This window comes from Apiospora hydei, assembly GCF_038363865.1.
Source record: "Apiospora hydei strain CBS 114990 chromosome Unknown utg000002l_segment0_segment0, whole genome shotgun sequence".
NCBI lineage: Eukaryota > Fungi > Ascomycota > Sordariomycetes > Amphisphaeriales > Apiosporaceae > Apiospora > Apiospora hydei.
This window is the reverse complement of record NW_027117361.1, coordinates 5,355,259-5,383,083: the sequence shown is the minus strand read 5'-3', so window position 1 is coordinate 5,383,083 and position 27,825 is coordinate 5,355,259. Positions and strand designations below refer to the sequence as shown.

Sequence of the window (27,825 nt, the reverse complement as noted above, 5' to 3'; positions counted from 1 at the left end):
AGCTTCTGCTACAGATATCTTCTTGAAATTTTAGTATTGAAAAGTAGAGGGAAACCAAAGTTTCTATCCTTGTTTCTTTCTTGATATTGAAGAATCTTGTCTCCTCTAGCTACTATATACTACAACCACATTGTTCCCTACCTCATACGACAAAGTCGATGATCACAAGTTGCCACACAGCTATATCATCTCGCCTCAAGCTTCCCCTCATCGTTACGAACCCATCATCCCCGGGTCTCCCCTGTCTGGTGCTAATCTGCCTCCACACGCTCTTGCTCTACAGATGTTGACATCCAACTCTGTCGTCCTTGGCCCCAAATTCAAATCGTTGTAATGAGTGGCCAATCTGACCGTTGTGTCTACGGAGGGTATGTTACTTGAATCTTGTCTCTTCGATTATCCACTGCATGGGCCTACTTCCTCCTTCCTTTCCTTTGGGGAAATTGTACTGTAATGCCTTCGCCACGATATGTTCCGAGCAATACAGGTGCCAGATAGCTACTCCGCGACCTCCCGCACTGTGGGCCGTACTTAGTCTTTTGGGTCGCTTACGGGCTACCAACCCTTCATCCTGGAGCTTCACTGATCCTCACCTGGCAATTGGCAATTGGCAATTGGCAATTGCCTTGTAGCATGTTACAACACTCCCCAAGTCGCCATTTCTGTTCCCCTGTCATCCAATACACTGATACTTATAGAAACAGCGAACACCATTCGAAACCCTCCCACTTCGTTTCCGAGAACACCAGATCACCTTCAAAGTCTTCAATATCGCGGAAGCACGTCAATTCGTACATGAAGTCCAAGAACGGCGGCGGTGACCCGGTCACAGCTCTTGCTCTTCGTCCCACTTCATCCCAGAGTGCTGCCGACCGCCAGGCCAAGGTTAAGCGCGAGATGTCAGCTTCACTAGCTGTACTCAACAAAGCCCAGTAAACCCAGTAAACCACGTATATCGAAAGCGTTTCGAACGAGATGTAAGCGGCATTGCCGTAAGTTGAGATCTCAGCTCATCACCTAACACCATTGTTGGCTAATAGAACTAATAGGAATACAGTGCAAAGTCCGTCGAAGCAAGCACAGTCCCCGCACTGAATCATTTCGGTCGGTGCATATCCCCGCTATTTAAAGCTGAGCTTGGTGAGGTCTGTCATCGCGCGACTCAGCGGGAGCAGCCGACGGAGCCTAAGCGAGTGGGTATGCGCTTAGAGACAGGGTCACTAGCGTCGAGGTTCCTGTGTCCGTCAACTACTGCGCAATCCATGTTGTACCTAGTGGATTTAGGATATGAGGAACGCTTTGGCTTACAACCGCGGTGCTTTGCTGGACAGATCATTGTCTGTCTCGGGTCGCCATGAATGCAATCGTACGCGTTTGGGCTCTCCTTTGTTACTTATTGCGGGTTGGGATGGTCAGGTGTTTCGTTACGTTGAAAGGTTGCGGGATCAGTTCGAATATACTCTCTCTTCTATTCGAGCTCAATTGCACCCTCCCAGGTGGCATCCTTACTGCCCTTCGGTATCTTCTTCGGACTCTTTTACTTAGCTTATGATTGCATGGAATGGAAGTCTGCGTTCTCATTTGATTTCCTCTACAGTGCTTAGATACTCACTTTGTGGTGGGGGACGACAGCATTCGTCCCCATGAGTTGGAGGTGTCGATAGCACCCGTTCCTGTGGAGCTGGGTCAAGGCCGAGAGAATTCGTCCCTAGGTTGATGGGTTGGAGGGGTTAAAAGCATTCGACGGTGCTTGGCGGCTTGGCGTCAAAACTCGTCATCGCATGGGTTCTAAACAAGCGACTTCCCGAAATGTATTCCACGATGTTGCCGGGTATTGTTTATTTCCACTCACCAGGCACATCCCTTTAGATATACCAGAGTGGAACTATCCCAAGAGATAGCCATCTTAGAAGCTCCCAGGCCCCCGCCTTAGACAGGGGGAGAAAGACTATAGCCTGATTAATGCGGGCTGGGGTGAATATACATACTGACCAACTAGCAATTAGCACGAAAAACAAATGGGCTAGAACGGATAAACATATATAATATATATTCTTATACTATAATATATATTCTTATACTATAATATTAAATCTTATTTAATTTTTAATACTATACTTTATTATAAATTTTTAAAAAATAAAAATATAACCGAAACGTTATGTCACGGCGAGCATCAGCGCAGACTGGGACATAGCCACAGCGATAGGCATGTGCATCTATTGACGAGAATAACAGAGATAGAGAGGAAAGGAGAGGCTATCTACGGTAGGGACGGAGGCCGCACCTATATAAGGTCCCCGGACGGGGTTCGTGTGACCTGGGGATAGCCGTTGGTCTGTCGCTAGCTGGTGTAAGGCCTAAGCTTCGTGCTTAGCCGTCACACGTATAATCTTTATTGAATATACACGATATAATATAGATTATTTTATAATATTTTTACTTTTATATTATATACCGCCCGTATATAAAAAATTTAATACCCCTAGTAACTTTAATACCCCCGGGGCAACTGTAACCTCGTGGCCTACACGATTAAAAAATTACCTGAGGGGGGGCTAGAAACCTAGCTGGCTGGGATCGGCTGCTACACAGATGTGCCCTGATGCATGATGCAAGCTGCGACGACTTTGCAGGGATCAATAGAAAGGTAGCCAACTCTCCCCGGCTCGCCGTTCGGCCACCCTTATCTATTATTAAAAGTGCGTGCAAGCCGAGTACACGAGTTCGATGTGACGTATGGTGCCAGACCGAAAATGATGGTCTATAAGACCAACGCTCATCCCATGGAAATAAAAAGAGAAAGTAAACAAACAAGGTCAGGCAAGAGTACCTAGCATCTCCTGTTGAGCAAGCTAGCAACTCCTTAGGGAACTCCATATCACCGTCGTTCGATCCATTCTCTCTCACGGGCACCATCTGCTGCTTAAGTACCTGTCCAGCCCAAAAGCACCTAATCATTTCACCTCTTTCCATCACTTCTCTGTCTTGCCGGGGCAAACAATGTCTGGTGCTTCTGAAAAAGTGTTTATGGAGGGTATGTTACATTATCTCGTGGATTCACTATCCTCAACTATGTCATCTCAAATGGTCAAACAGTTTCCCTTTATGGGAAGTCCTGTCATGTCACCAAGCAGACGTCGCATCTATCCCACCATTGACTCAAGTGGTTCGGCCTATATCTCCAATCGGCACACAATGGTGCTAGACCTGCTGCCCGCCCCCTATTCTGTGCCCCTTGGCAGTACGGAAAGCAACCGGCTGCCTTGCCTGATCCTGATTTTGATCAGTTTCTTAGTTTCGCCTTCTCCCCATACTCAGTACCTACCGGGTACAACGGTGGACTTAGAGTCTCACTGTCTAGCCTGGAGGGAATTCTCTTCTTCCACTGGCTAAAAGCCTTGATCTATAGTTCACTCGTCACAATAGAGCTTGTTTATCCAAGTTTACATATTCTTCGTTTCGTTCTTCCTAGGGGTATTCGACCGATTCTTACATGGCACAGTGCGACTCCAAGCAAGCCCTCCCACGCCATCACTCCTCAGACTAGGTCACCTTCAAAGAGGTCGATGGCCGAGAAGCAGACTAGATCATACATGTCAACCAAGAACGGCGGCGGCGACCCGGTAACCGCGCTGGCCCTTCGGCCTGAGACCTCTGCTCAGAGCACTACCCGGAGACTGGAGAGAGTCGCACGCGAGATGAATGAAGCAACTTCCCAGCTGTAGCCACCTCGGAACCATTCAAGCTCTCAAGTGTAAGTGGTTTGGCCATATGTGTTCATGTATGAAAGCATGGCTGATGAGATTGCACATTGTCAGCTTTAACTAACAGTCATCTGTAGTTTAAGCAACCCGAGGCGATCTTGGTTCATCCCACCATTGACGATCTACAAGCACATTAGCGCAATGAAACCCTGCAACAGCCAACCAGGGGCTGACGCCTGCAAAGGCGCGACCCACTGAATGAGCTTAATCCACTCAGTGGTGTCTTGGTTTGACAGCTCTAACAATGGGTATTGTATATAAGAACTATTTCGAATCTGCTTGGCAGATAATCACAGGGATTTGACCATGTACGATTGGTCGAGGGCAAATAGCAATCAGGGGCTGTGCTTCTCCTTTGTCCCAACTGAGGAATGCTGGATCTTCCCGTGCTTCCCAGCCGCTAGATACTTTGCAATGTATATAAGTATGAGCTACGTCGACTTTCATCTACCTACTCTGCTTGACCCCGATTCTTTCCAAGCTATCACATGAGACCGACAACCGGCACTCTCTCAAAGTGAACGCCATAATCCCAACAGCCCACAGTCTGTAATCTCCAAACCATGCCTTCCACCATCTACATCATCATTATCTATTACTTTGCGCCCTTGATCTTGACTGCATCCTCCTATGCTATCAGCTTCAAATTGATTCTGGACTGCTTCGATGGCTGTTCATTACGACCCCCGGCTGCCTTCATGACGTACCCGTGGCTTTTCTCCTGGGTTGGCATATTTCTTATATGCTACTTGGAATCGTACCTTCGACTGTTTGGACGTGGAAGAGCCTCGGCCTCTTCCACAGTCTTCTGACTTGTTGGCCGCCTTTGGCAGGTTACATCGGCGACTGCCAATCGCTTCCCCGTAGTTCGAGGGTTTCCAACGCCTGGTAGACAGCCGCAGCAAGCCGCTCGTTGCGAAAGGAACATTCGAGCTTGTATAATTCTAGACCTAGACGTGCTGCAAGAGCGGAGTGGAGATGCGGTATAATTTCTTTTTGGTACAATTGCCGGCAGCATCTTATCGGAGTGACGGGTGAGAAGCACAAACTCGATTGGGCCTCCGGCGTCGTGGCTTGTCTTTCCGTGCTGAAGCTGCGTGTGGGCCGCGTCCGCTTCGGTAATGCTTGCGGTCGATTCGTCGTGACGAGCCGTGTATGACGTTCTCTGCTTCGTCAGAGTCCCTTTGGCAGAGTCACGATGGACAAGAAGCCTGGATCTGTTCTCCCAAAACTAATTGATAGAATGGACCACGGTATTCGGTGTAGGAGTGCGCAGTCCGACGGTGCTGGTATCCATATATATATGTGGTCTAATACTGCTCCGATACTATTTACTGAGGCCTGACAAGCTCGATTCTCACCTACTACGCCCTTCCGACACTGATCAACAGCTACGATGCACTTCACCAATCATTTCGTGCCCGAAAGCAAGGCTTTGCTCCAGGACATCAGGAAAAGACTGAAAGCTGGGCCATTTGGTTCCTTCTCGACGTCCATATACGACACCGCCTGGCTCGCTCGTGTCCGCCAGCCGGACGACAAGTCCCAATGGCTATTTCCCGAGTGTTTCGCGCACTTGCTCGAGACGCAGAGCGAAGAGGGCGGCTGGACCGTCCATCTCACCGAGGTGGACAGGATCCTGAACACCATGGCGGCCCTCGCGGCCCTACGAGAACACCAGGTCCAGTCGGGCCCGGATGGCGATGATGCCGCCGTCGTCCCTTCCGGCCTCGTCGAGAGGATCGCAAAAGCCGAACAGCTGCTCCGGGCATGGCTGGGGGAGTGGGACGTCGCCTCGGCCGTGCACATCGGGACCGAAATCCTGGTACCGGCGCTGCTGGAATCGTTGGAAAGCGACGGCACCACCAAGTTCGACTTCCCCGGACGCGACCACCTCATGGCCTGCAACCAACTAAAGTTGAGCAAGTTCCGCCCGGAGATGCTTTACGCTCCTCACCAGACCACCCTCGTGTTTTCCCTCGAGGCCCTCATCGGGAAGGTCGACTTCGACCGGGTGTCTCACCATATCGACCAGCGGGGCTCGATGATGGGCTCCCCGGCTGCCACGGCCGCGTATCTCATGCACTGTTCCGTTTGGCATGACAAGGCCGAGGGGTACCTCCGGACCGTCGTCCGAGAAGGCAGCGGGAACGGCGGCGGCGGAGTGCCGTGTGTGTTTCCAACATGGTACTCCGAGATACCATGGGTAAATCCGCCAATCCGTTTTGTTTCCTGTCATGCACACCCCTTCTTTATTATGGCTGGCTGACCGACATCTTTGCCGTGCGTGGCCAGGTCGTATCGACTTTGTTGAGGGCCCACTCGCCCACCGACATCCTCGAGCTGCCCGAAACGGTCGAGATTCGCACCTTCCTGCAGTCGCTGTACGACTCCAACAACGGGGTCATTGGTTTCGGTGAGTATACAGAACGTCCCCCCACGGTGCCTGGCCGGAGAGAGAGAGTGCGTGCTTGACCTGCTCACACGCAAACTCGCAGATTCGGGCAAGTTCGAAGATGCCGATGACACGGCCAAGCTGATCCTGTGCATGAGCCTGCTGGGCGTTCCTGTCAGTCCGGAGCGCATGATCCAGGAGTTTGAGTCGCCCGAGAGTTTCCGGACGTACCGGCACGAGATGAAAGGGTCGTTCAGTGCGAACTGCAATGTCCTCGACGCTCTTGTTCACGTCCCCAGCCCGGGCGCCTGTTCCAGTCAGATTACCAAGGTCGCTCGGTTCCTTTGTCGTGAGCCTGAATCGGGACCAATCCACGACAAATGGGTAGGTGGTCTGATTAGGTTCTGAGATGTCAGAGCTACCTTGCTAATTCCATAGCAGAATCTTTCAGAAAATTACTGTCTACTTTTAGCGACCGGGGCCTTTGTGAAGCTGCTCCAAGTTTGGGGGAACGATAAGCTGGGCGACGAGTTTCCACAAGACCTCGTGTCGGAGCAGATCCCGTTCGTCCTCGTCCAGATCTGCATGCAGACCATGCGGACCCAACGGCGGCACGGCGCTTGGGTTCTCCACGGCGCGTCCCACGAGACGACTGCCTACGGCGTGCTCATACTGAAAGCCCTGGTCTCGCTCCCGTGGCTCGCGCAGTTTCGCCCCAGAATTGAGAAAGCCATTCAAAGGGGCTGCGACTACCTCGTCCTCCGCAAGAGCCGCTGGGACGAGCTCGATCGTATTTGGGTGGCCAAGACAACGTATGCGTGGCCCACGGCGTCGAGAGCTTATGTCATCGCCGTTCTCGCCGCGGACTCGTCCTATGATTGGACCGAGAAGGTGCAAAACCTGGTCGCGGTGCCGCACGACCGGCTTCGATACATGGCCAAGTTCTTCTCCAGCCTGCCCATGTTTGGCCAAGATGACCTGTGGGTGCTGGAAGGGGATATTCTGTTGGGCTGGTTCTATCAGCCCCGACTATCCCGTGCGGCCGCCGACATCTTCCCGCAACATGCCAAGGAGACCGGGAACAAATATCTCGAATACATTCCCTTCACTTGGATAGCCACCAACAGAAGACAGGGAAGTCCCCTATCCAACAAGGCAGTCTTTGATATGATGCTGGTGTCTCTCTACACCTATCAGCTGGATGAATTCATGGAGACTTGCTTCGACAGTCGCGTAGGGTTGGAAGACGACAACGGGGCTAGGAGGATGCTGAAGGAGCTATGCGAGTTTGGCAACGGCCGACAGGAGAATGATGATGTCGGAGGCACATCAAAACAGGAGACGAATGGGCACCAAGCAGGTAATGGCACTTCAGCATCGCCCTCGACGCAAATTCACGAAGTCAGGGCAGTCTTGCACCGCTTCACCTCGTACCTCCTAAACCACCCAGCCGTCGCCCAATCGCCGGCCCACGTCCGCCAGCACCTCCATAGCCAGCTCGCCTCGTGCATGGCTGCCCACATCGACCACGAAGAGGACAGCCGCCGGTTCGCAGAGCAGCAGAAGCGGCAAGCTTGCAGCGCCGCTTTCGAGTCCGCCCGGCACCCGACCTACTACGCGTGGGTGCAGGAGCTAGGGGCCAAGAAGATCGAGGCGCCGTGGGTCTTTCTCGTCTTCTGCTGCTTGGGCGCATTCAGCGCCGGCTCCTCAGGCGGCGAGCCGTTCTTCGTGGGCGCGCGCCAAAACTACCTCGCCAACGCGCTCAGTCAGCATCTCGCGGCGTACTGTCGCCAGTACAACGACTACGGGTCGGTCGCGCGCGATCGCGCCGAAGAGAACCTGAACAGTTTGGACTTTCCCGAGTTCTCGACGTCGCCCCGGGGAGGAAGACGACAAAAATAACAAGGCCGATCTCTTATCCATTGCCGACTACGAGCGTGACTGTGTTGACCACGTCCTGGGTAAGTTGTGTGAGGAGATGCGGCAAGGGGGGCGCAAAGGCGAGGGGAAGATCAAGGCGTTGAATGTGTACGTTGACACGGTCGAGCTGTATCGCCAGATCTATGTTGTGCGGGACATCTCCAACCAGAAGATGAGATAGGCTGGCTCGGTCCCATCAAAAACATATCTTAAAGAAAACGTACAATCTCAAAACAGTAGTCGATGCCATCTGTGCAATTCGAAATCCCCGATGCTGAAGTTGGGTGCAACAAGGTTAGACTTGCTATCCCTGCTAGAACTTCGCAGCAATAGCCGGCGGGATCTAGCAGAGCAAGCACCTAACGGGTACGTCACCACATCTGGGCCATCCCAGAGATGTATGTATGTACCAGCTGAGATACACCTGTCACAAGGGGCCAGGCATATTCGGACATGTATCCGATCCCGCATATGTTTCTTCTGCGGGCCGTCAATTCGGCCGCCTCGCCCAACGTGTCGATGCACGCAAACCTCAATACAAGCCACTCATGCTCTGCAGGTTTGGCGTGCGAAATTACGTGCCGCACCATTCCCTAACCCGGGCCATGTTAAATCGCCAACTACTGCAGAGTACTCAATACAATCGAAGTGTGTCCTTCACAGCCCGTCCGATGCCGGCAACCTGTCACGCTACGACAGAGGTCAGGGCCAGCTCTAGAAACAGTTTTTGACCATCAGCCAAGCTGGGGGAGGGGGTACATGTACTACTACTGCTGTTGGTAGGCAAGTCAAGCTTACGGGATTTGTACCTAATACCACACACGACCTTCCACCCAGGCTCGTCCGAATTGATGCTACTTTCTTCCGAGTAACCATTGGGCACGTTTCTTTTGCTTCCAAACAATCGGTTCTTCATTTCCCTCATGGCCAAGCTTGGGAGTCGAACGTATGAGGCGGGGAGTGCCCGGTCGCTCCAGCATCCGTCTTCCAGACCTCGGTCCTGGAACCGAGAGCCTGGTTCTTCTTAGCCCCAGCCAGTCCCTGTGCCTACTATTGGCTGTGCGGTACAAGTTCAGAGCCGCAATTCCCAGGCTCTCAATAACTGAAGGGATGCACACTTATGGTGGTGACAATATTGAACTGAGGGCGGCTGGCCATGCACCGAAGCTTTCGTCTGCGTCAACCGGGGAGACCACCAACCGGGGTCATGACGTGCAACTGGCAGTACAGCTTTTCTGGCATGGGGTTGACTTGCTGCAGGGGCTGCAGCCAATGGCGACTGGCAAGGAGCTGGGCCCGGACTCTATAGTTCTCCGTTCCCATCGCCTATGAAGTACGCCTTCTGCTTCCCCTGGTGCCTGGCTTTCTCGACGGAGAACTCCGAGGCGGCCTAGATCGCCCCGAACACGCCCATCATTGACAGGGGTCCATGGACACAAAGTGCGCGGTCGCGTTACGTAGCAAAGCCGGCAGCCTGTCGGACTCATTGACGGCGCGGGGTGTTGCCGGTGCGTTAGCACCTGGCAACTGAGAAGGGAAAAAAGCAATTTTTTCCCAACAACGTGACAGCAAGCGAAAGGTGGGCGACTCTCTCGCTCTCAACAAAACGTTCGGATTATTGGTGCCTTCTCAATTGCACCTTTATTTCGTTTCATTCTGAAGTGGTGGTACTCAGCCTTGCCTCTCTGCCTTTCCTCTGACACGACCTCACGGCCCGCCGCCACAGGAGGCCTGGAGCCACTGACGATCCTCCGCTCCCATCTTGGGACGGGCACCAAACTTGCTGAGACAAATGACAAGGGGGTGACGGTGCACAGTTTGACATCTCGTTGACGTGTTCCAGTGGCTGCCGGTACATACTATTAATAAAAAGCATATGGGATAAATTGGCTACTGTTCACTGGAATACGGGATCGAAACAGGGTCCCGCAAATCTGGCAGTCAGCCTGTGGCCGACAGGCCCTCGGCGGCTTGGACGTACATGCAGTGAATCCCCGCGTGGTTTGTGTCATCGATCCAGAACGGCAGGCTTGCCCACACATCCGCCCCCCATGTCGTCAAAATTAGGATTTGTTCCACCGACCTCCAGCTAGCCACCCAACTACTGGATGACAACAGTCCTTGGCGCCAAATGGAATAGAAATGGAAGGACGCCACGGGGCGAGAAAGAGACAAAGCCTAGCTACGGATGTTCGGGCAATAGCCTACTACGGCGGAAACAACTGATTGACTTCATACGATTGACATCCATCATCACGAGTGAGGGGCTAATTGACCTCCAAGCCTGAGATTTCGGGGATGTTGATGCTGTCTTCCGGGCAGATCTTGGTGCCTGGGGGAAATGTAACAAACATACCTTCCACGCAGGCTTGCAGAGTCCTCGACTCTAACAGCCTTCATAAAACAGCTGCCAAGACTTAACAAAGTCACGACGGTCAAGTCGTTCGATTGGCTTTGTTCCTGCATGAGTAGTGCCTTTTCGGTGAAGACCTGTTGAAGACCAAGCGGTGTTTTTGGCAGCCAAGGAAGGGCAGAGGCAGGCAGTAGGTGGAAAGTGACATGGGCTATCCTGGCTGGCTTGGCTGGCCTCGCAGTGCCGGTCGGGGATCTGACTGCAAGCCCGAATAGCGGACATTTGGATCGGATGGTACTTGTCATCGTCAGACTAATTTTGCACCAATGTACCACACGCTTGCGGCTTGCAGGGCAATGGTCTTGGGCCGGGGAGGAGGAAAAAAGAGCAGTACCAGGGGGACCCCTTGCTCCTGTTTTAGCTCAAACCCCGCTGCATGCGCCCGCCTGGCCGCGTTGACTTTGCTCCTTTGCTTGCCAGGTGGTTCCCGGCGCCAGGCAGGGGCTTGTGAAGAATTCAGCGCCTGCGCACATCTCGCATTTTACGATCTTATCTTGTCGTCCCATCAGCCATCATATTGAGCCAGCCTGAGGACGTGCGGACAAACATGAAGTTTCTGGCTACATATTTCGAGCACTATGGCTTGCGCATCTCCCCTCACATTGCATTGGCAAATGCCTACGCTGGAGCTTGCGGGAAGGAGTGTGTGGCCCTCATCTTCCGGAGACAGAACCAACCGGGAGAGCATAGCAGGGCGGGTTGGGCTTCTAGAAGAGGGTGCTAGGGCAAGCTCACAACTGACAATCTTCATTGACTAAGGCCTACCTCTGTCTTCGCCAAGGGCAGACGAGTACATGGCTTTGTGGTGGGGTTAACGGGCCTTGACGTTGACGTTCTGCCGCAAGCCGTCGATCTTCCTTTGGAATCGAACATGGGCTACACGCCACTAGGAGCCAAGCACGCCTTCCCTTGACTGGCAGCTTGTTCGGCAGTGATACGGCGGTGTTAGTGTGGAGGGCATGCATCTTGGCAGCAGCTGGCTACCCTCCTTGGCGGCTTCCAAAGCTCCGGGAAGAAAAAAAGGTACTTAGGGGCTCCTCTGGTACACCGCATCAGACCAACGTTGGCATGTACCGAACGCCCCAAACGACCTAACAGGGGCTACCAATGTACCCGCGGTTGACTTAGCTTGTCAGAGTGCTTCCCTACGCCGGCCAGGTACCTGCTGACTGTCTAATTTACGTGGATGCGGTTTGAAGCCTGGTAAATGAACCACCCTTTTCCCTCCCCTTGGAAACGCACACACACACACACCCGTCAAAGGCCAACGCCATTGTCTACCGGTCCCGCTCCCTTCTCGTATCACAAGGACCAAACCGGACAAGCCAGGACAACACTCTACCCAAAATCAATGGCAGAGATACCCCTCTGATCAAAACAATTATTTGAAATACACCCTGGGAATCTCGACTTTAGCGTGCAACCCCAGGCGGAAGACGACGATCTGCATATATAACCGCCATGCCCTCCCCCGTTCTCAGCAGAGTCGAAGGGCAAGCAAGGTCAGACCAGAGCAAGAACCATTTACTTTGAATCCCGCCCTCAACGCCCTTTTGCGAATCGTCTGTCCTTTGGGGAAAGCCCTTCTTGTCTGCAAGCAACGCATCTCTCTCTGCTATTCGTGCATTCTCCCACCCCCTCTCTTCTTGACCTTTGTTCAAGGCCTGCCTGCCTTACTGCACAGACTCTTTCCTACGTGCCAAGTCCCCTCCTCTATTTCCCGTCCCTCGCACCTTTGTGCTGTTTCTTGATCCAGCTACGGAAGTTGTCTCTCTCCTCTGCGTGTCTCTGTCTCTTGTCGGCACCACGAACCCTTGGCTCATCTCAATACCTCGACCCGGACAGATCAACTCCTTTGACCTTGTTGCTACTAGCTACTTGTCTTCCACCCCGTCGACTTTTTCTACTACATCTGAACTCGAAACGCCTTTACAGCTTAACAATGGCTGGTTCGTCGAAGCAGAATATGTATGAAGGGTACGTTGCATGTTCGTCTTGTCTTCTCACCCTCTTGACCATTTACCTATCCGACCTTTCAGACTGGAAGGCACTTGAGATGCAACTTCGTTCCGTACCCTCCCTGATTATCGCTTATACCGTACTCTTGGAGAGCCATAGGGTCTGCTGGTGTCAACCACCCCATTCGGGACACATTTGAGGTCACCTTGAATATTCCCCACCCAGCACACATACAAAGTGGTGCTTGGTCTATCACCAACTCCTTCTCCTTCTGCGTGCTCTTAGATACCTAAGTATCGAGGAAGGCAATCACACACTACACCTCATCGTTGCCCTCCTGCTTCCTAACCTCCACTCCCTCTTACCCAATGCCTAGGTACCAAGTACCACGGCAATGTTGGGGGTTCAACGTGCGGACCAGGGGCACCCCTCTTACCCTACTGGCCGAAGCTCAGATCCGTCCACCCACGAAGGAAAGCGCACGTTCTTCCTCTTTCGTTTTTCTCTTCCCTTGTTCTTTTGGCATCGTTGACTATCAAACATCTACCTCCACTCATGGAAAGAATGGGGCAGCTCAACAAGTGAACTGCTTCTCCATTCGCTGTGACCCTTGTTGTCAAAACATACTTTACTTTCCCTTCCCTGCCATATTGCCACATAACTTCAATCTCATGCATCACAGGGAAACCCCATCCAAACCCTCCCACGCCCATAGCGAAACGACCAACTCCTCCTCGGACGGGTCAATGTCGGAGCGCAGAGTCGCAGAATTCTTGGTACCTGAGAACGAAGGCCCAATAGCAACCATGGTGGCGGGACCCCAGTCCTCAGCCCAGAGGATCGCCGAGCGACAGGCCAGGGTAGAACGCGAAATGGCCGATGTCTTAGCGAAGTTACGCTAATCCCTGGCATGCCATGTGGGACGCACACACATAATGCAAAGCTGTAAGTACCGTCCGTCGTTCACTTACACAAGTCAGAGTCTCCCACTATATCCATCACACGACAAGCGTACCCTACCGGCGCTATAGTTTAATGTGAACCACGAATGATCTGCCTGTTCTAATCAACTGATACATGTATCTCATGCAGGGAATGCGGTCTCGAACTGCCATTGATCGTCCATCCCATCTTCCCTTGGGAGATAGCGCAGTTCGAAGCTTTGACGACTTGGGTGGGCGGGATTCAGCCCCCACCTGCCTAATATGGAAGGTTTTGGTTTGATTGACGGCTACCCGCTCCATCTGGGCGGGTACGACCTAAATCTGAGATGAGAACCTGGTTCAACCCAGGACAGGCTCTAGAAGAGGTGGGTATTACATGTGGATGGGAAAAGGCGCACTGGTACGGAGTAGAGAGAGACTAAAAGATCCGGGAAACTTCACCTTTGAATTTTATTTCCTTCTTGGTCGGAAAATGGGTATTGTTATAGACTTGACGGAAATCTTCTCAGCTGGATAAACAGGACGCTTGGGCTATGGGTTTAAAATTGGTGTTGGCAATATGCAGAGTGGCGGGGGCATCACTGGCATTGAAGAACAAGAAACCATGGCTATTCTCCAAAAGGTTGCTACTCAAATCCCACGTCGAGCCTCGGATGATAACTCGAAGAAATCGGCGGTACTCCATTAGGTGGACAACGGTCAAGTGTGGTTGGCACCGGCACTGGGTGAGCTGTCGGGCGTTTGTCAGTCTCAACCCACGATCAGTCGCGCGCAAGCTGCCCATGCGACATCACCCCGCATTGACACAAGTTGACAGTTGACAGTTGACAAGTCAATCGCCTGGGGGCAGTGCATACTCCGGTCCCAGTTGACATGGTAAGTGGACCGATGGGACGTCTATCGTAGATCGCATGTGAGTTCGTATCGTTTGATGAGTGGGGTGGGGCATGCCTGGCTGGTTCTGCCCGTAGAAGTCGCCATCACCTTGTGTAAGCACATAAGGTAGGTCGCCCAAACCAAATCCATATCTGCCGAGACACTGGGACCAAGCCTTGCTCATCAAGGTTAAGCTTGTTGGCCCTCCCGACAAAACTTTTGCGCGGCCATGCACTACGCCGAGTTTTTCCTCTTTGGTAGCTGGCATGGGTGCCGAAGAGAGACATTGTGAGCTGTCAGTCGTCCGATCTTGGGTGGGCTGCCCACAGCCCACCAGGACAATGGCATTGGGCGTTTCAGTCCTTCAGGCTACTACATCTTCTTATATAATCTTGGAGTTATAGCAGCCGTACAGGGCCTCAAATTATCATGTTACCCGATGCCCCCAGCTTTGGCTCAAAATAGTGTCTAGACAATGGCGAAATTATTAGCGTTTCCGCCTCGGATCTTAGCGGTACATCCACGGCAGCGCGGTCTGATGATACGGACAGGGCATGCACTTAGTCTTAGTGGCCGCTGGAACAACACTCCTATCACTCGGAGCGGAACACTCTCACCCCTCTGCCAGGGGACAGTGACCGTCACTTGTCGCCTTGTTCTTCGCATCTCTGACCTTTTGAGGACAACTGGACCGAATGCGCCCCACCGAAACGACGAAACCAGTCCACTCTACTTGAGCGAGACGAAGATAGCAACAGGCAATGCGAGAGAAACCTCGACCAGGGTGTTCAAACATTTCGGAAGATTTCCGGGCGCAGACGATCCACATGCGAGATCCGAAGGATGGGTTGCCAGTCTGGCGCATACAATCCGAGCCGAGAAGACAGCCCACTGGGGCGAGGACCAATCAGTGCATGCGTGGAGGTACCGTACATACAAGGCGTTGCCAAGCCTGGCACAGGAACTGCAAGGAACCGAAATGCATGCGACAAGTCGACAGCCAATGGTAGCCCATCCAGCCCGTGAGAGGCTGACCCGTAGCGGGCATGACATGTGTCCCGGCATCGGGTTGATCTCCACTAGGACGCAGCCGTTGCAAGGGGCCCTTGTGTGTACTCACGAGGGCAAATGAGAGAGAGGATCGAGTTTGAGGATCAAGAGGCATGCGGCGTGTAGGAGTTGTTGAAGACTTCAAGGGAGCAGCCTCAGACCGAAAAAAAGCTGATGATGGTTACGTATAAGACCCCCATAGGTTTCCATCTCTCTACCGCCATGTTGCTGGAACCTTTCATCGATTTCAATCGACAGACAAGCAAGGCCAAGCAGCAGCAGCCGGCTTCTCTCCCTAAATATTGCACATCATTCTATATTCTTTCCTTAATACGAGCCCTCTTTTACCTTACGCCAGCACCTCTTGTTCTTTCCGCTTGACTGACTTTGAGCGTCGTGCACATCGCTGGCTTGTCAATCACAACTAACCTCACCTACCCTCGACCTCACCAACGATGGTCGGCTCATCCGATAGAAGCGTTTCTGGAGGGTACGTGTGCATGTTCTCGTGGCCCCTCTCCCCTCGCCTCTCCGCGTGGCCCGTCGTCCAATCTCTCCGAGTCGTCGCCGGTAGAGAAGTTGGTTTCTTGCCCATTACTGCACCGCTACCAGTATTGGCGTTTTCAAAAGCTGTCCATATCCCGCACGATTTTCTTCATGTACCGCAGTCCCGGATGCCTGGTCATACGCCCCTTGACATCTTATTGGTGGGGGGCGGGGTCACTCCCTCCTCCTTCTAAGCAACACACAATCGATTCCTGATTTGTGTTTGCTCGCCCAGTCCCATTCCATCTCCTCCTCTCCTCTCCCTCTTCAGCACCGCAAGCTACGGAGAAGGGCGGCCGATCACTTTGGCTCGTAATTTTTCTTCTTCTCTCCTCTTTTCATATTATCTTGTTATAATGGTGAAGGTAGGACTCTGCGACATTGCTTGGAAGATTCCCTTCCCCTTATCTTGTTGGCTGGAGCCTCAGCCCCTTCCCCAATAGTTACTTCCTTGCCTTTTCTTCTCTTCACCGTTGATATCCCTTCTGGAATACAGAGTACCAACCTATGTAGCCCGCAACCCACCCTTGACCTTGAGACTGTATATTGCATTGAATTCTTATCGTATTACGCCACTTGGGCCTGTCATTTCTAACTTTGCCCAATAGTGCGGCTCCAAGAAAGCCCTCCCACACCGTGAACGACAAAATCAAATCCCCTTCTCGACAGTCGCTGTCCAAAAAGAAAACCGAATCCTACATGTCGGAGATCAACGGCGGCGGGGATCCTGTGACAGCCCTGACTCTCCGGCCGGGATCGCAGAGTGCAGACGAATGACGGGCCAGGGTTGAGCGGGAATTGGTTGCAGCCGCTTTGGCGCAGCTGTAGGCATGGGCTGCAGTCTTGGAGAGCTCTCTCGGGTGTAAGTTTTATCTTTTCCGAGCTGTCAATCGAACTTTGGACCTTTTTCAATCCATCTATGGAGCGATCCATTCAGCCAACCAACATCACGCTGCAGATGCGACCGTCAGCTACTGCAAGTCTGACCTGACTAACACCATCAATGACAGTGCCTGCCACCCTGTCACGTCACTCTCCATCTCAAGTTTGACAACCTTAAGGCGGATTTGGCGTCCATTAAAACTCCGCCAACGACCGGGGGCTCGCAGGTGGCATTGAGGCCCACCGTCTTAAGGCTGAGTCCGCCGCCCCAACGCTCAGCTACGAAGATTAGTGGTCTCGGCACGGCCCCGTCGTCGCCAAAACAAAAAACAGAAGGCTCCAAAACGGCGCAGCTGGGATCGTGGGGGTGGATGCCCGTCCACAAAAGAAGCTGCAGAAGAACAAGAGTTTAGCCAACGGCTTGGCTGGTTCGCATATGGTTCCTTTTTTCATCGCTCTTTCTAGACTCTTCCGACTTTTCTCCCCGAGAAGATAGTCAGACAATCGACGGCACGTGGCAATCAGAGGGCAATAACACTTCTGACCCCGACCCCGACTCTTTTTGTTACTATCCCCTCATCCTGTCACTTTTCTTCTTCTTTTGCTTGATAAAAGCTCTTACCATATTTCACTTCAAAACACCCCCGCAAAGCATTACTGTTGGTCCTCGGCAATTGGACGAAGAAGCGGACACCCTTTCCCCTCTTTTTTTCTTTTTCTTTTGGCTGATATGAAGGGATCACGATATTATAGATTGCATAATGATAATATGGTTCGCATCACGAGATAACGCTGGGTATGAACGAGACCTGTATAGAGGGAGGTACTTATAGAGGGGACGGAAAAGGAACTGCGACTTTAGGGGATTATATAGCTTATTACTTTCAATGCCTGTTAAACGGTAGAACCAATACTGGTCATTTTCAAAATGCACATTCTGTTCCCCAAAGCTGACCGAATCCTCACCATGTCAATCCCGAATGATCTCCGTGGTTCCAGGTCAACAATGGTACAGCGGGACTCGGCAAGGGTCAGCTCGTTGTCGCTTGGCCGACAGTCTCCAGTAGCAGCCGACGGGATCTCGAGAGAGTGGATGTCGCACCTGGCATTCGCTTCTGCGGTGCAGATGGGATGAGGCTACCTGCCGGGATGGGCTGGTTCAGGGCGGAACGTTACCATCTGTGCGGAACCAGAATGGCTGCGTCGCAGCACTACCCTAGCTTATCGCATCCTGTCAGTTGCCCTGAACCTGCCTCGTGGCTCGACCCTTGTCTTCATTTTTGCTATTTATGTATGTTGGACCTTATCTCTAGATAAGGCGTGGCGGTGAAGGTGCCAGTGAACAGAGCAATTTCGTTAGCGCAGAGACAGCTCCGGCTGTTCTGTTTGGGCTGTACGAGCAACACAGGACAGACTGACAGGGAGCCATTGCGTAGAGTCGCAAAGCGATGCTGGGGTCTTGTCCAGTTTCAGGGATTCGCTGTCTAGGGTAGTCTCTTTGCCAGGGCGGCTCTTATCTACATATGCACATGTTATCGCTTGGCCGGCGATGGGTAATCGGCATTCAAGACAGTCTTTCCATGTCAATACTTGTTGAACCCCTAGTCGCACCGACATGCAGTGCCTCATTACCTACCAGGTAGGCAATACCACCTCCCTGCAGCCTACCCACGTGCAGTAAGCGTTCAGAAAGCGTTGTCGTCCCTGGGGCACGGACAACGGTTCTCCAGGCCTCCGCCTCAAAACGACGTCAAAAAGAATCAAGGGGGCTCGGAGCCGACAGGCATGATGCTTATGCCCAGCCGACCATGAAACTAATCGCCATCTCAAAGGACTGCGACCACTCCCCGAATTCTGATTGGTGCCCCACCATTGCGCTTAGCCTGAAGGTGCCCAATTCCCTAATCGAGAGATTCCTTGGGTCCTCAATCAACGTCATTTTGGAGCTGGTCAGGCATTCTGTTTGGGATGCTTGACTTTGCAAATCTCAAATAGGATGACATAAGCATGCCTTGCATAGATAGATCTAACGGGGGCCTGCGCTTAAGAAGCTATAAAAAGAGACTTGCCCCACCAGACAAGGTACGCCTTCGAGCAGTTCCTCTGCCCATTGTCGCGACTCTACTATTCGTATCACCAACTCGCCCTCGAATTGCTTATTGGTCTGATCCTTGTTCAGAGTACTCTTAGATGCTGTGATCTTTGAGGGGGTTTTTGTCGACCAGCCTCAGCCGGCTACGTAAGCAAAGGGAAGCGACGGCGGTGATTGGCCTGGCTCATGATTCTTCTGCTCTGCAGGATCCCGTTCTGTTGCATCTGAGACCCGCTGGGGTCTTTGAATGAACAATGGCAAGGTTTGGTGTGCTCGTCGACCGTAGAGGCAATGCACGACATCAGCAAGCCCGAAACAATGCCCTTTCACGTGGTTCGATATGGTTCGTCCGAGGAATCGTGTACTTCTAGAAATTGCAGGTGTACGTCGTACCAACTGTCAGCTTGGTCCACTAGATGTGGCGGGTGAGATGAAGCTTGCATGTCACGGGAAGCCATGCAAGATATGCCGTTTTTGGTAACTTGAGGGTTGTAGCTATAGATTTGGACGTCACCCATCACTTGTTAGCGACAACGGTCGGCGGTAACCGAGTCCTCGCGAGATACGACTTGACCCAAGTTCTCTGGGCCTCTGCCTCACAGAGAAGAAAGAGAATTTATATTGATGACAGACGGCATTGGTAAGGTAAATTTCGCACCACCGCCAACCCCAGTCCGTTATTCCTCGTCCCAGGCCTGTTGCGACGCCGTATTTTGGAATTCCCATAACGATGCAGTGCTCCAAGGCCTGTTTATCTCAGGTCGGCTATTTGATCGGAGGGCAATTGAGACTACACCACTCCTTCTTCCTATGCTACTACGGAGAGAGGCGACTGGACCGGACAGCGGGGTGGAATGGGGGGTACCATAGCATCACTCCCCCATGCGCCCAGCCCCATTATGATCAGCCCCGTCTATCCCCATTCGGGGTGTTCGCTACTTGTAGATGGTGTGATGCTTGTTCAACTTGAGGTTCATGAGTGGGTGTGCACCTGGCTTCAATATTGCTCTTCTGAGCTCTACTGTAGGTGCCTCTTCTTGCTCGTTACATGGAAGCCTCAATGACAGCGGTTATTCAACTGGGTAGCAGATGGGTCGCAACCCAGCCAAGGGTGCCGACGATCATACGCTAGCTGGCAGTCAATCCAGCCACAATCGGTTCTTTAGAGGACGAAGAGAGGAAAAAAAAAAAAAAAGGCAACGGTGGTTTTATTTGGATTGACTCGGTCTTGGGAAGATGGGATCTGTGGGGATCGCATCGGACCCCACTGAAACGGATGCTCTCTCTGAATAGTCCAATAGTAGACAGTGTTTTCAGTGAACCCCACCTGGGAGGGAGCTGAGAACCTCTAGATGCTCCAATAGGGTAGGGGGTTGAACGGGAAAGGCCTGGCGCGATCGTCGTCATGGCCGGTACGGTTGCTCCTGTTGCTACACAGCGTGCGTCTCTTCTGACATCCGCCTTCCTGTCTCTGCAGCCCCTACAAGGCCGATTACCGGTCCATAGAAGTATCCCTGTTTTGGCCTTGTGTTGGTATCCCCTTACTAGAAGCCCAACCTGCCGCGCTCCCATATCTGGGGATACCCCATATGTTGATATGTTAAAAGTCGACCATCGAGGCTCCAGGCCAAGGACGATGGTGTATAAAGTCACCGTGGCCTCCCCAGGCCTTCTTACTCTATCATTCCTAGATTTCTCATCGAAATCCAAGGAACCACCAGCTTCTTTTGCTACTCTGCCCACCACCCATTATTCAATTACCCAGCGCGTCGAGACCGTAAAAGCTTAGTCCCAGGGCGAGAATACCGAGTTGCATCCATCCGACACTCGTCTCTCTTTCCACTTAGTTCAAGGTGATCTTAACGGTTCTGTACATCGCCTTCCTATTTGCCATAGTCGATCTTAACAATGGCCGGTTCATCTCATCAAAGTGTTTACCGGGGGTACGTTACGTCTTCTTCTTACCTCACGATCTTCCTAAACTTCCATCTACCGTGCCAGTGTCGGAGTCAGCCCGGCTGCGGTCTGTTCACCGTATTTGGGATATTGCCCATACATTAAATGTTCATATGCTCTCTGTTCCTACCATAATCAGATCCCGTTTTCCCATGTCAGTGGTGAGAGGTTGTTGCTCCTTTAGTTTATATGAGTCGGCAATCCCGACCATTGCCCCGAAGTACCCGAGTACCTGTCGCAGTGCCTTATCGATTAACCACTTATACCTTCGCTACGTTATTACATAATCTTCAGCTGCCCCAAGCATCTTCCATACACAAATGACCATGGCAGATATCGTCCAACCACATTACATCCTTTCGATTGCCGAAATGTGTTAAGACTTACACGAAACAGAATGACACCACCCAAGACCCACAACGTTATCACCGCAAGCATCGAGTCCCCTTCAAAGACCGAAACCTCTCGCGACAATACACAGTCGTATATGGCCACCAAGAACGGCGGCGGCGATCCCGTGACCGCCTTGGCTCTGAGATCCGAGTCCGCGTCTCAAAGCACGGCCGAGCGACAGGCCAGGGTTAAACGCGAGGTGACTGCATCATTGAAACAATACAGACCTTCGTGAGCTGTACGCGCAATGTAACTAGAGAGCTCAGTCGTAAGTAGCATCCGTCTGTAGTGGAATGCGAGGCAGAATGATGCAAGGTTTGACTGACACAAAGGATGCAGTGTCGAGACATGATTGCTTGTGCGTCCCATGCTTGACAAGCAGATCGGCGCTACTCAAAAAGTCCCGACGGCGGACAGTGGGATATCCGCTAATTAAGGTTAGCTTCAACGGCGGCCCGCACTGGAACCATCTAGTCGGGTGCCTTAGTGTGGTTCTATTTTCAGGGTCTTCCCTACAGATTGATCCAGGCAGCTGAGTGCTCACAGATAGCTAACAAAGAAGAGTAAGCGGCATTGAACAGTGGGTATAACAGCGCAAGCCAGGAACGTGCCTTTTTTCCTCCTCTCTGATTTCCTGTTTCGAAAGTGGCAGGTCTGGTCTCTCAAGGCACAAGCTACAATCTAACCAATAGATTTTTGCGATGCTTGAACAGTAACTACAGCCAAACACCCTGTCTCACATGTCTGTCGTCAGCGACCTTTCGCCCCCCAACTCGGCTCTGGTCGCCGGGTTTTAATCCCGCGAGCAAATATTTCTGACCCAGATAGCAGAAAGTATCAACATTCCTTCGTGTTACCATTATTGTGCCAACTACGTCAAATATTCCCGGCACATGACCTTGAATTGAAATTCAATCTATCGAGATGGGCGAAATAGATGCCATGCTAGATGCGACCTTGGCTTGTGGTGCGTCGTTCTGGAGTGGTATATTGTGTTTTGCCCTGATCGGGCCACCCATTATCTGACAGTTGTCGGTAACGTTTGGCGCAGTTTAATTAATGGTGACGCACCCCGCTCAGCCATCGGATCGACGGTGCACGCCATGATCTCAGCGGTGCTTTCATCGGCATCGCAAGGAGAACCGGTGGAGCTGGTCTGCAGACGCCGCTATCGGGCGAGGCTACGGAAACCAAAGAAGGAATGCAACATTGTCGTACAATGTCATGCACAGTCGCAGTGACTAAAGCTGTCAATCAACACGCAAATAGGGGTTTTTGCGATGCCATTGGAGGAGATCCTTAGCTCCGGTGGTCATACGATGCGCCCGGCATTGGCCTCTTGTGTTGAAACAAAACCCGATCTTGGGCAGAGGTCCAGATGTCTTGACTTCCAACCCCGGGGAAATGGCTCGGCCCCTCGCCCCAATTCATTGACTGGTACTATCTCTTGCTTGATCCCAAGTGTGTATACACGCAGCTGCAGGCGACAGATATCAACGAAATCCGCGTTCCAATGTACATATGGCAATCGTCGACGACCCATACAAGGGTGTAATCCAGCATGGGGTCCGAGATCGCGCACATGATATCGGAAATGCTGGATCTTCGATTTTTACATGACTTGAGAAGGCCTCGCGCGCCAACCCCGTCCAGTATGGACTATTGACCAGAGTACTAGGGGTCAACATCGTCAGTCACTACCTTCCGGTGAGTGTGTCAACTTCTTCGAGATTGCTGTGCTGGACACATGTATGTCACACCGCGCAGCAACATGCGCAGTATAGATTCCAAAGCAAGGTACACCTACTTACTCTTTGAAGGTCCTAAGTCCATGCGGTCATGTGGGAAAAAGGGTCTTCGGAAAAGAGAAAGCCGATCTGGGTGGGTACTGTAGATTTCGAGTGAGTGCTTGTGTCATCTACCCAAGGGAAGGTCAAAAAGGCGATTACAATTTCTCAGGGTCCTTTACAGATGCAGGGCGCATCGGCATAGCGGGTGATGGGACAATAGGATGGGGGTACCGAGTAGTCCTCCCATCGTGGCCTCGCGGGCACGCTGCACCCGCAGTACCTCCGGGTACATATGTGGGGAAACACGGAACAATATGAAAGTTGAACGGCTGAAAGGCGGTCGGCTCCTGTCAGGCCAAGAAAAGAAACCTGGTCATGCGGGCGATCTAGACCCCTAGAGTCCTCCCAACGCGGAGATGATCTGCCCTGGATCCAATCCACATGGCTGATTAATCGTGTGCTCATCGCAGCGACGCCTGAACCCATCGTCGCATCCATCAACGTGCTGACCTGCTATACCACAAGGGAAAAACAAGCAGCGCCCATAAGTTCGACACGTCGTGGCTTGCACGAGCTTCTTTTTCTTCTTAGCTCGCACTTACCGGGGTATAAGCCGTCGGTATAAACTGAGATTAAGCTCGAGATGGCGTGATGCTATGTCTTCCTTGAGGGCATCGTGTAATGAATGAACTACGATCGTGCGCAAGGCGATTGCAATCGCTGGATATCTCATAAGCATGCGTACGGCGTTGGTATTATTTTCCAGCCAAGCATACATTTCGTGGTGGTTAGGCAGTCAGTGTCGGCCGGTCGGTAGTTTGATACACCGCATGATACGCCCTCCGGGGTGGCACGTTGTGATCTCATTCGGCAAAAAAGAAAGCTGGAGGCAATCTAAAAGTGGCTGCTCCATCCCCAAGGTACTTACATACTTAAGTACCGCGAACGTAATATAGTAACGGGGCCTAAAAGAATGCGCCGACTCTTAACGTGCATCGACTTACAGCCATAATCTTTCGGGAGGCGACTCATGCCTTATGGGTTGCCAAGGTTGCCTAAGTACATACTCCAGCCACACCGAAAATTTTCGTTCGCGAACTGAAGTCATCTACTCTGAGCTCGCCTCCGTTTTCCTATTGTTTCTGTCTTTAATCTTGCTCGCACAGAATATGAATATTCATTAGATAGTCTACGGCCGTATATATATCAGAAGCCATGGGCCTCTCAAGCTTCACCACGAAATACAAGCGAGGATTCTTAGACCTACCAAAGTATTAGCGAATAAACCCTCCTCGACCTCCATTCACCAAGACTGACCCCGCCACTTCATCTCCAGCCAACATTCCCCCCTTGCACCGAACACCGATATCAGCAATCGGTACGATCTGCATTTCAAACCCTTTTCTCTTGCACCAAAACTATATACTAGCTTGTCTATCCTTTCATCGGACCTCTGTTGATTTTCATAAGTCCTGGCCATAAGAGACTCCAGCAATGGCTAGTGCTTCAGACCGTTCCGTATATGACGAGTATGCGTGTACCCTAAGGGACAGGCTTCGTCCCAGCTATCTTCACTCCCTCTTATTCAAAACGATTTATATATCTCCAGACATAATCTCAAAATACTGTCCTTCCTCCCAGTAATGGGTCGCTAGGGCCAGTGGCTCCTAACATTATGTCTGATCTATCCACGTTTTCCCTTAGGGGGTGATGTTGTCTTTGCTGCTTGGACGCCAATGTCTTCCTGACCACCGTTGCTTCCAGAGAAACCCCACATAAGTCTTCGCACGATGTGGCCATGAAGAGCGAGAAGTCGCCATCCAGGTCGGCAATGTCTCGCAAGGCAGTCGGGTCCTACATGTCGACCACGAATGGAGGCGGCGACCCCGTGACTGCCCTAGCCCTCCGTCCTCGCTCATCCTCGAAGAGCAGCAGCGCCGACCGACAGGCCAGAGTTCAGCGCGAGATGAACGCATCCCTGAAGAAGCTATATAAGTATTGATGAGCTGCCGGCGCAGTCCAATGAGCTTATACGTGAGTATCAACCGAGCAGCTTGTCTCAGATGAATGATGCAAGGTTACCTGAATAGGCATGTAGACTAACGCAATGGAAACAGTACGTACTGTACACAAGTTAGTGGGTAGTCCGCTCAATAAGGTTAGTTTCACCGGCGGCCCGCAATACACCAAAACCACCTGATCGGGTGCCCTACAATTAGCTTGTTCTCAGCTCAATCTAGCATCTTCCCTACAAAGTTGGGCGGTCGAGTGCTAAAGACAGGGTTACGAAGGGAAAGGAGAAGAAGAAGTGGCACCGTCAGCCCGTTGTATTAATATCCCAGCTTTGAATTGATTTGCTCCCCTCTGCGTTTGTCTACCTCAAGAGTGACAAGTTGCACACGCGTTGACTCGATTCTCTGAAGATTCACTGTGAGGTATAGCCAGCGAATCTGTAGCAACGACCAATTACCCTGTCGCACCTGGCTGTACATAGCCAGTTACCTCGGCCACTACCGCTCACTCTCCGACTCGGAAAGATCTAGCTGGTTGCACAGCTTGTCGGGTGTTGCCAAGTCCACACTGCTTGCGCCGCATCGTCAATTGAATATAGGGTAAAATAGCACATCTTTGATGCGGCCGATTTGAGCGGTCCGGGCTCTGGATTTCGAGCATGCGCATGCAAGCGATGACTCTCGCAACGCTTTTGGGAATGTAATGCGTGATCTGTGACAGAACGAGAATTGCAGTGAAAACGATGGGCACATCGTGCCTTGTCATCGCAGTTTCCCATGACTGCCAATGACGTACTGTTGATAATGTGTCGTCCTCGAATTATTCCGAAGTCTTGTGCGGCAGTGAATTGCTCCGACTCCGGTATCGCACTTGCATAACTCATAACGGCAATGAGGAAAACACGCCAGGCAGGGAGAGTCTGTGGCACACAAACACCCAGGCCAGCCGAGAACCGGACCATCCAACCATCTTGTCTGAGATGTCCCTGCAACAACTCAGATTTGCATTAAGCTTAGGTATGTAGCCAGCGTTTCGGACAGTCAGTCCCCCGCCCATATGGAAAAACCTGGTGGGAATGCATACGAGCTGTCATCGGCCAGTTGTCGTTTTAAGGCTGCATCATACGATCTGCCATATTCGGTACCCTACATAATCTTGCTCGCTGGATACGTCACTCTATAGATCGCGAGCAGAGAGATGGTTCATGTATCCCTGCGGCGCTGCTCCATATAGGTTGATCCAATGACTGGAATCAACCGTGTATGAACGCCATCCTCTTGAACACGATCTAGTGGGGTTCATTATAGCTCTGTTATATGAAGCCGATGGCATTGGCGATATGGACTGCCAGCCTACTCGTCCGAAATCCAGACGTAGGATAAGGGAACGAAACTAAACAATGTGCTAGAACCCAAGAGGGTGTCACCCTTGAGAGTCAATAGACTGTAGTGCATTATAACACCATCATGTGTCGGCAGCGGCATATCTAAGCCGCATGCATCGGAGTGATTATGAGCCGCATCCGAACTTGTCTCTTCGTCAATCTTTCGAGCGAAGTAACGGAGAACGAGGAGGGAGGGGGAGGGAATAAGATCTGGGGGCGACGAATTGTCTATATCTTCTTGCGGCTCTGTGGTGCGCGCGGGTGGTTCGCCCACAAACCATAGATACTTAGGCAACCGTCACGTAGGTACTCCTAACTTGCGGCGTCGTCGCAATACATTGTGCCATGTGCGGACCACACGTTGGCGAATCGCACCTTGACGGTTTTACGGGAATGTACACATCCAGCAAAATACTCATCCCAAGCAACCCTTCTTAAATATAAATAATTCGTAAGTTCGTCTTCCTACTTCTCAGCATTTCCGTCACAAATATCTTCCTCACAGCTTACAGAGTCTCCTCTATACAGTACAAAGGCTACATTCTATTCACATATATCTACTTCCTGAATACCCAATCCCAGTTTGATACGGGAATGCTCGTCTCTCAGTCCCGACACAGTCATTTCAAGTAAATTTTGTTCTTACCCTCCTCGATACTGCCTCGGCTTTCTCTGCCAGTCTCTCGAATCTACCGACGGAAACTTCGTCAGCCGAACGATTCCCAAAAGCATCGCCGGCAATGGGTGCCTCTTCGGAGCGCAGTGTGTACGGAGGGTACGTATGGTGAATTCGCGTTTCGTTTATTTCTTGTCGAACCTAGTTGGACAATTAGGGTGAGGCTTTACCTCACTTGACTTGACCTGACCCTTCTGCTACCTCGTTGGATATTTAATCTGATACTGCGACCTTTCTTTTTGACAGAGAGACCCCACGCAAGCCATCTTATGCTATCGCAACCTACACCGAATCCCCGTCCAAGGCGTCAATGTCCAAGAAAGCCGTTAAGTCGTACATGTCGAAAAAGGACAACGGCGGAGATCCCGTAACAGCACTTCCACTCCGTCATGGCTCTTCTTCGAAAAGCGTGGCCAAGCGCCGGAGCAAGGTCGAACGTGAGATGGCAGCATCCCTTGCAAAACTGAATGGGAATCCGTGAAATCGAACATCACACCACAAAGTGAACCGAGAAGCCTCAAAATTTGTAAGTTCTATGCCGTAGGGAGAAGCAGTCCACTTCTTCTATGTAGACAGGTGTTACTGACCGTCGCATGCATCGTGTGAGTGGGGATTCGTTATACCAACACTGATACGTCACAGTGCGAAGAAGGATATAGATTCCTGCGCTTTAGTACCATCTTCATGGCACAACTCGAAGCGATTTGGACAGGTGGGGCTTAGCGTCTCAGCCCAACCCATTGAGGACAAGCTCGGACGCCTGACATAG

At 51.8% G+C, this 27,825-nt stretch overlaps 5 protein-coding genes across 5 annotated transcripts; all 5 read left to right on the top strand.

Moving 5' to 3' along the window:
• Window positions 1-333: 333 nt before the first annotated feature.
• Window positions 334-936, top strand: PG997_001726 (uncharacterized protein; the record flags this gene model as incomplete). The annotated part of the gene is made up of 2 exons (XM_066806041.1): window positions 334-368; window positions 699-936. 2 exons carry the CDS (start codon window positions 334-336, stop codon window positions 934-936), a joined length of 273 nt encoding a protein of 90 aa, XP_066675814.1.
• Window positions 937-5,163: 4,227 nt separating this feature from the next.
• On the top strand, window positions 5,164-8,064 carry PG997_001725 (uncharacterized protein; the record flags this gene model as incomplete). The annotated part of the gene is made up of 4 exons (XM_066806040.1): window positions 5,164-5,973; window positions 6,063-6,183; window positions 6,266-6,546; window positions 6,604-8,064. 4 exons carry the CDS (start codon window positions 5,164-5,166, stop codon window positions 8,062-8,064), a joined length of 2,673 nt encoding a protein of 890 aa, XP_066675813.1.
• A 13,133-nt stretch (window positions 8,065-21,197) lies between these two features.
• PG997_001724 (uncharacterized protein) lies at window positions 21,198-21,428 on the top strand (the record flags this gene model as incomplete). Its single annotated transcript, XM_066806039.1, has 1 exon — window positions 21,198-21,428. The coding sequence occupies one exon, from the start codon at window positions 21,198-21,200 to the stop codon at window positions 21,426-21,428; it is 231 nt and encodes a 76-aa protein (XP_066675812.1).
• Window positions 21,429-24,781: 3,353 nt separating this feature from the next.
• Window positions 24,782-24,985, top strand: PG997_001723 (uncharacterized protein; the record flags this gene model as incomplete). The annotated part of the gene is made up of 1 exon (XM_066806038.1): window positions 24,782-24,985. One exon carries the CDS (start codon window positions 24,782-24,784, stop codon window positions 24,983-24,985), a length of 204 nt encoding a protein of 67 aa, XP_066675811.1.
• A 2,381-nt stretch (window positions 24,986-27,366) lies between these two features.
• On the top strand, window positions 27,367-27,825 carry PG997_001722 (uncharacterized protein; the record flags this gene model as incomplete). The annotated part of the gene is made up of 2 exons (XM_066806037.1): window positions 27,367-27,493; window positions 27,731-27,825. The coding sequence occupies 2 exons, from the start codon at window positions 27,367-27,369 to the stop codon at window positions 27,823-27,825; spliced, it is 222 nt and encodes a 73-aa protein (XP_066675810.1).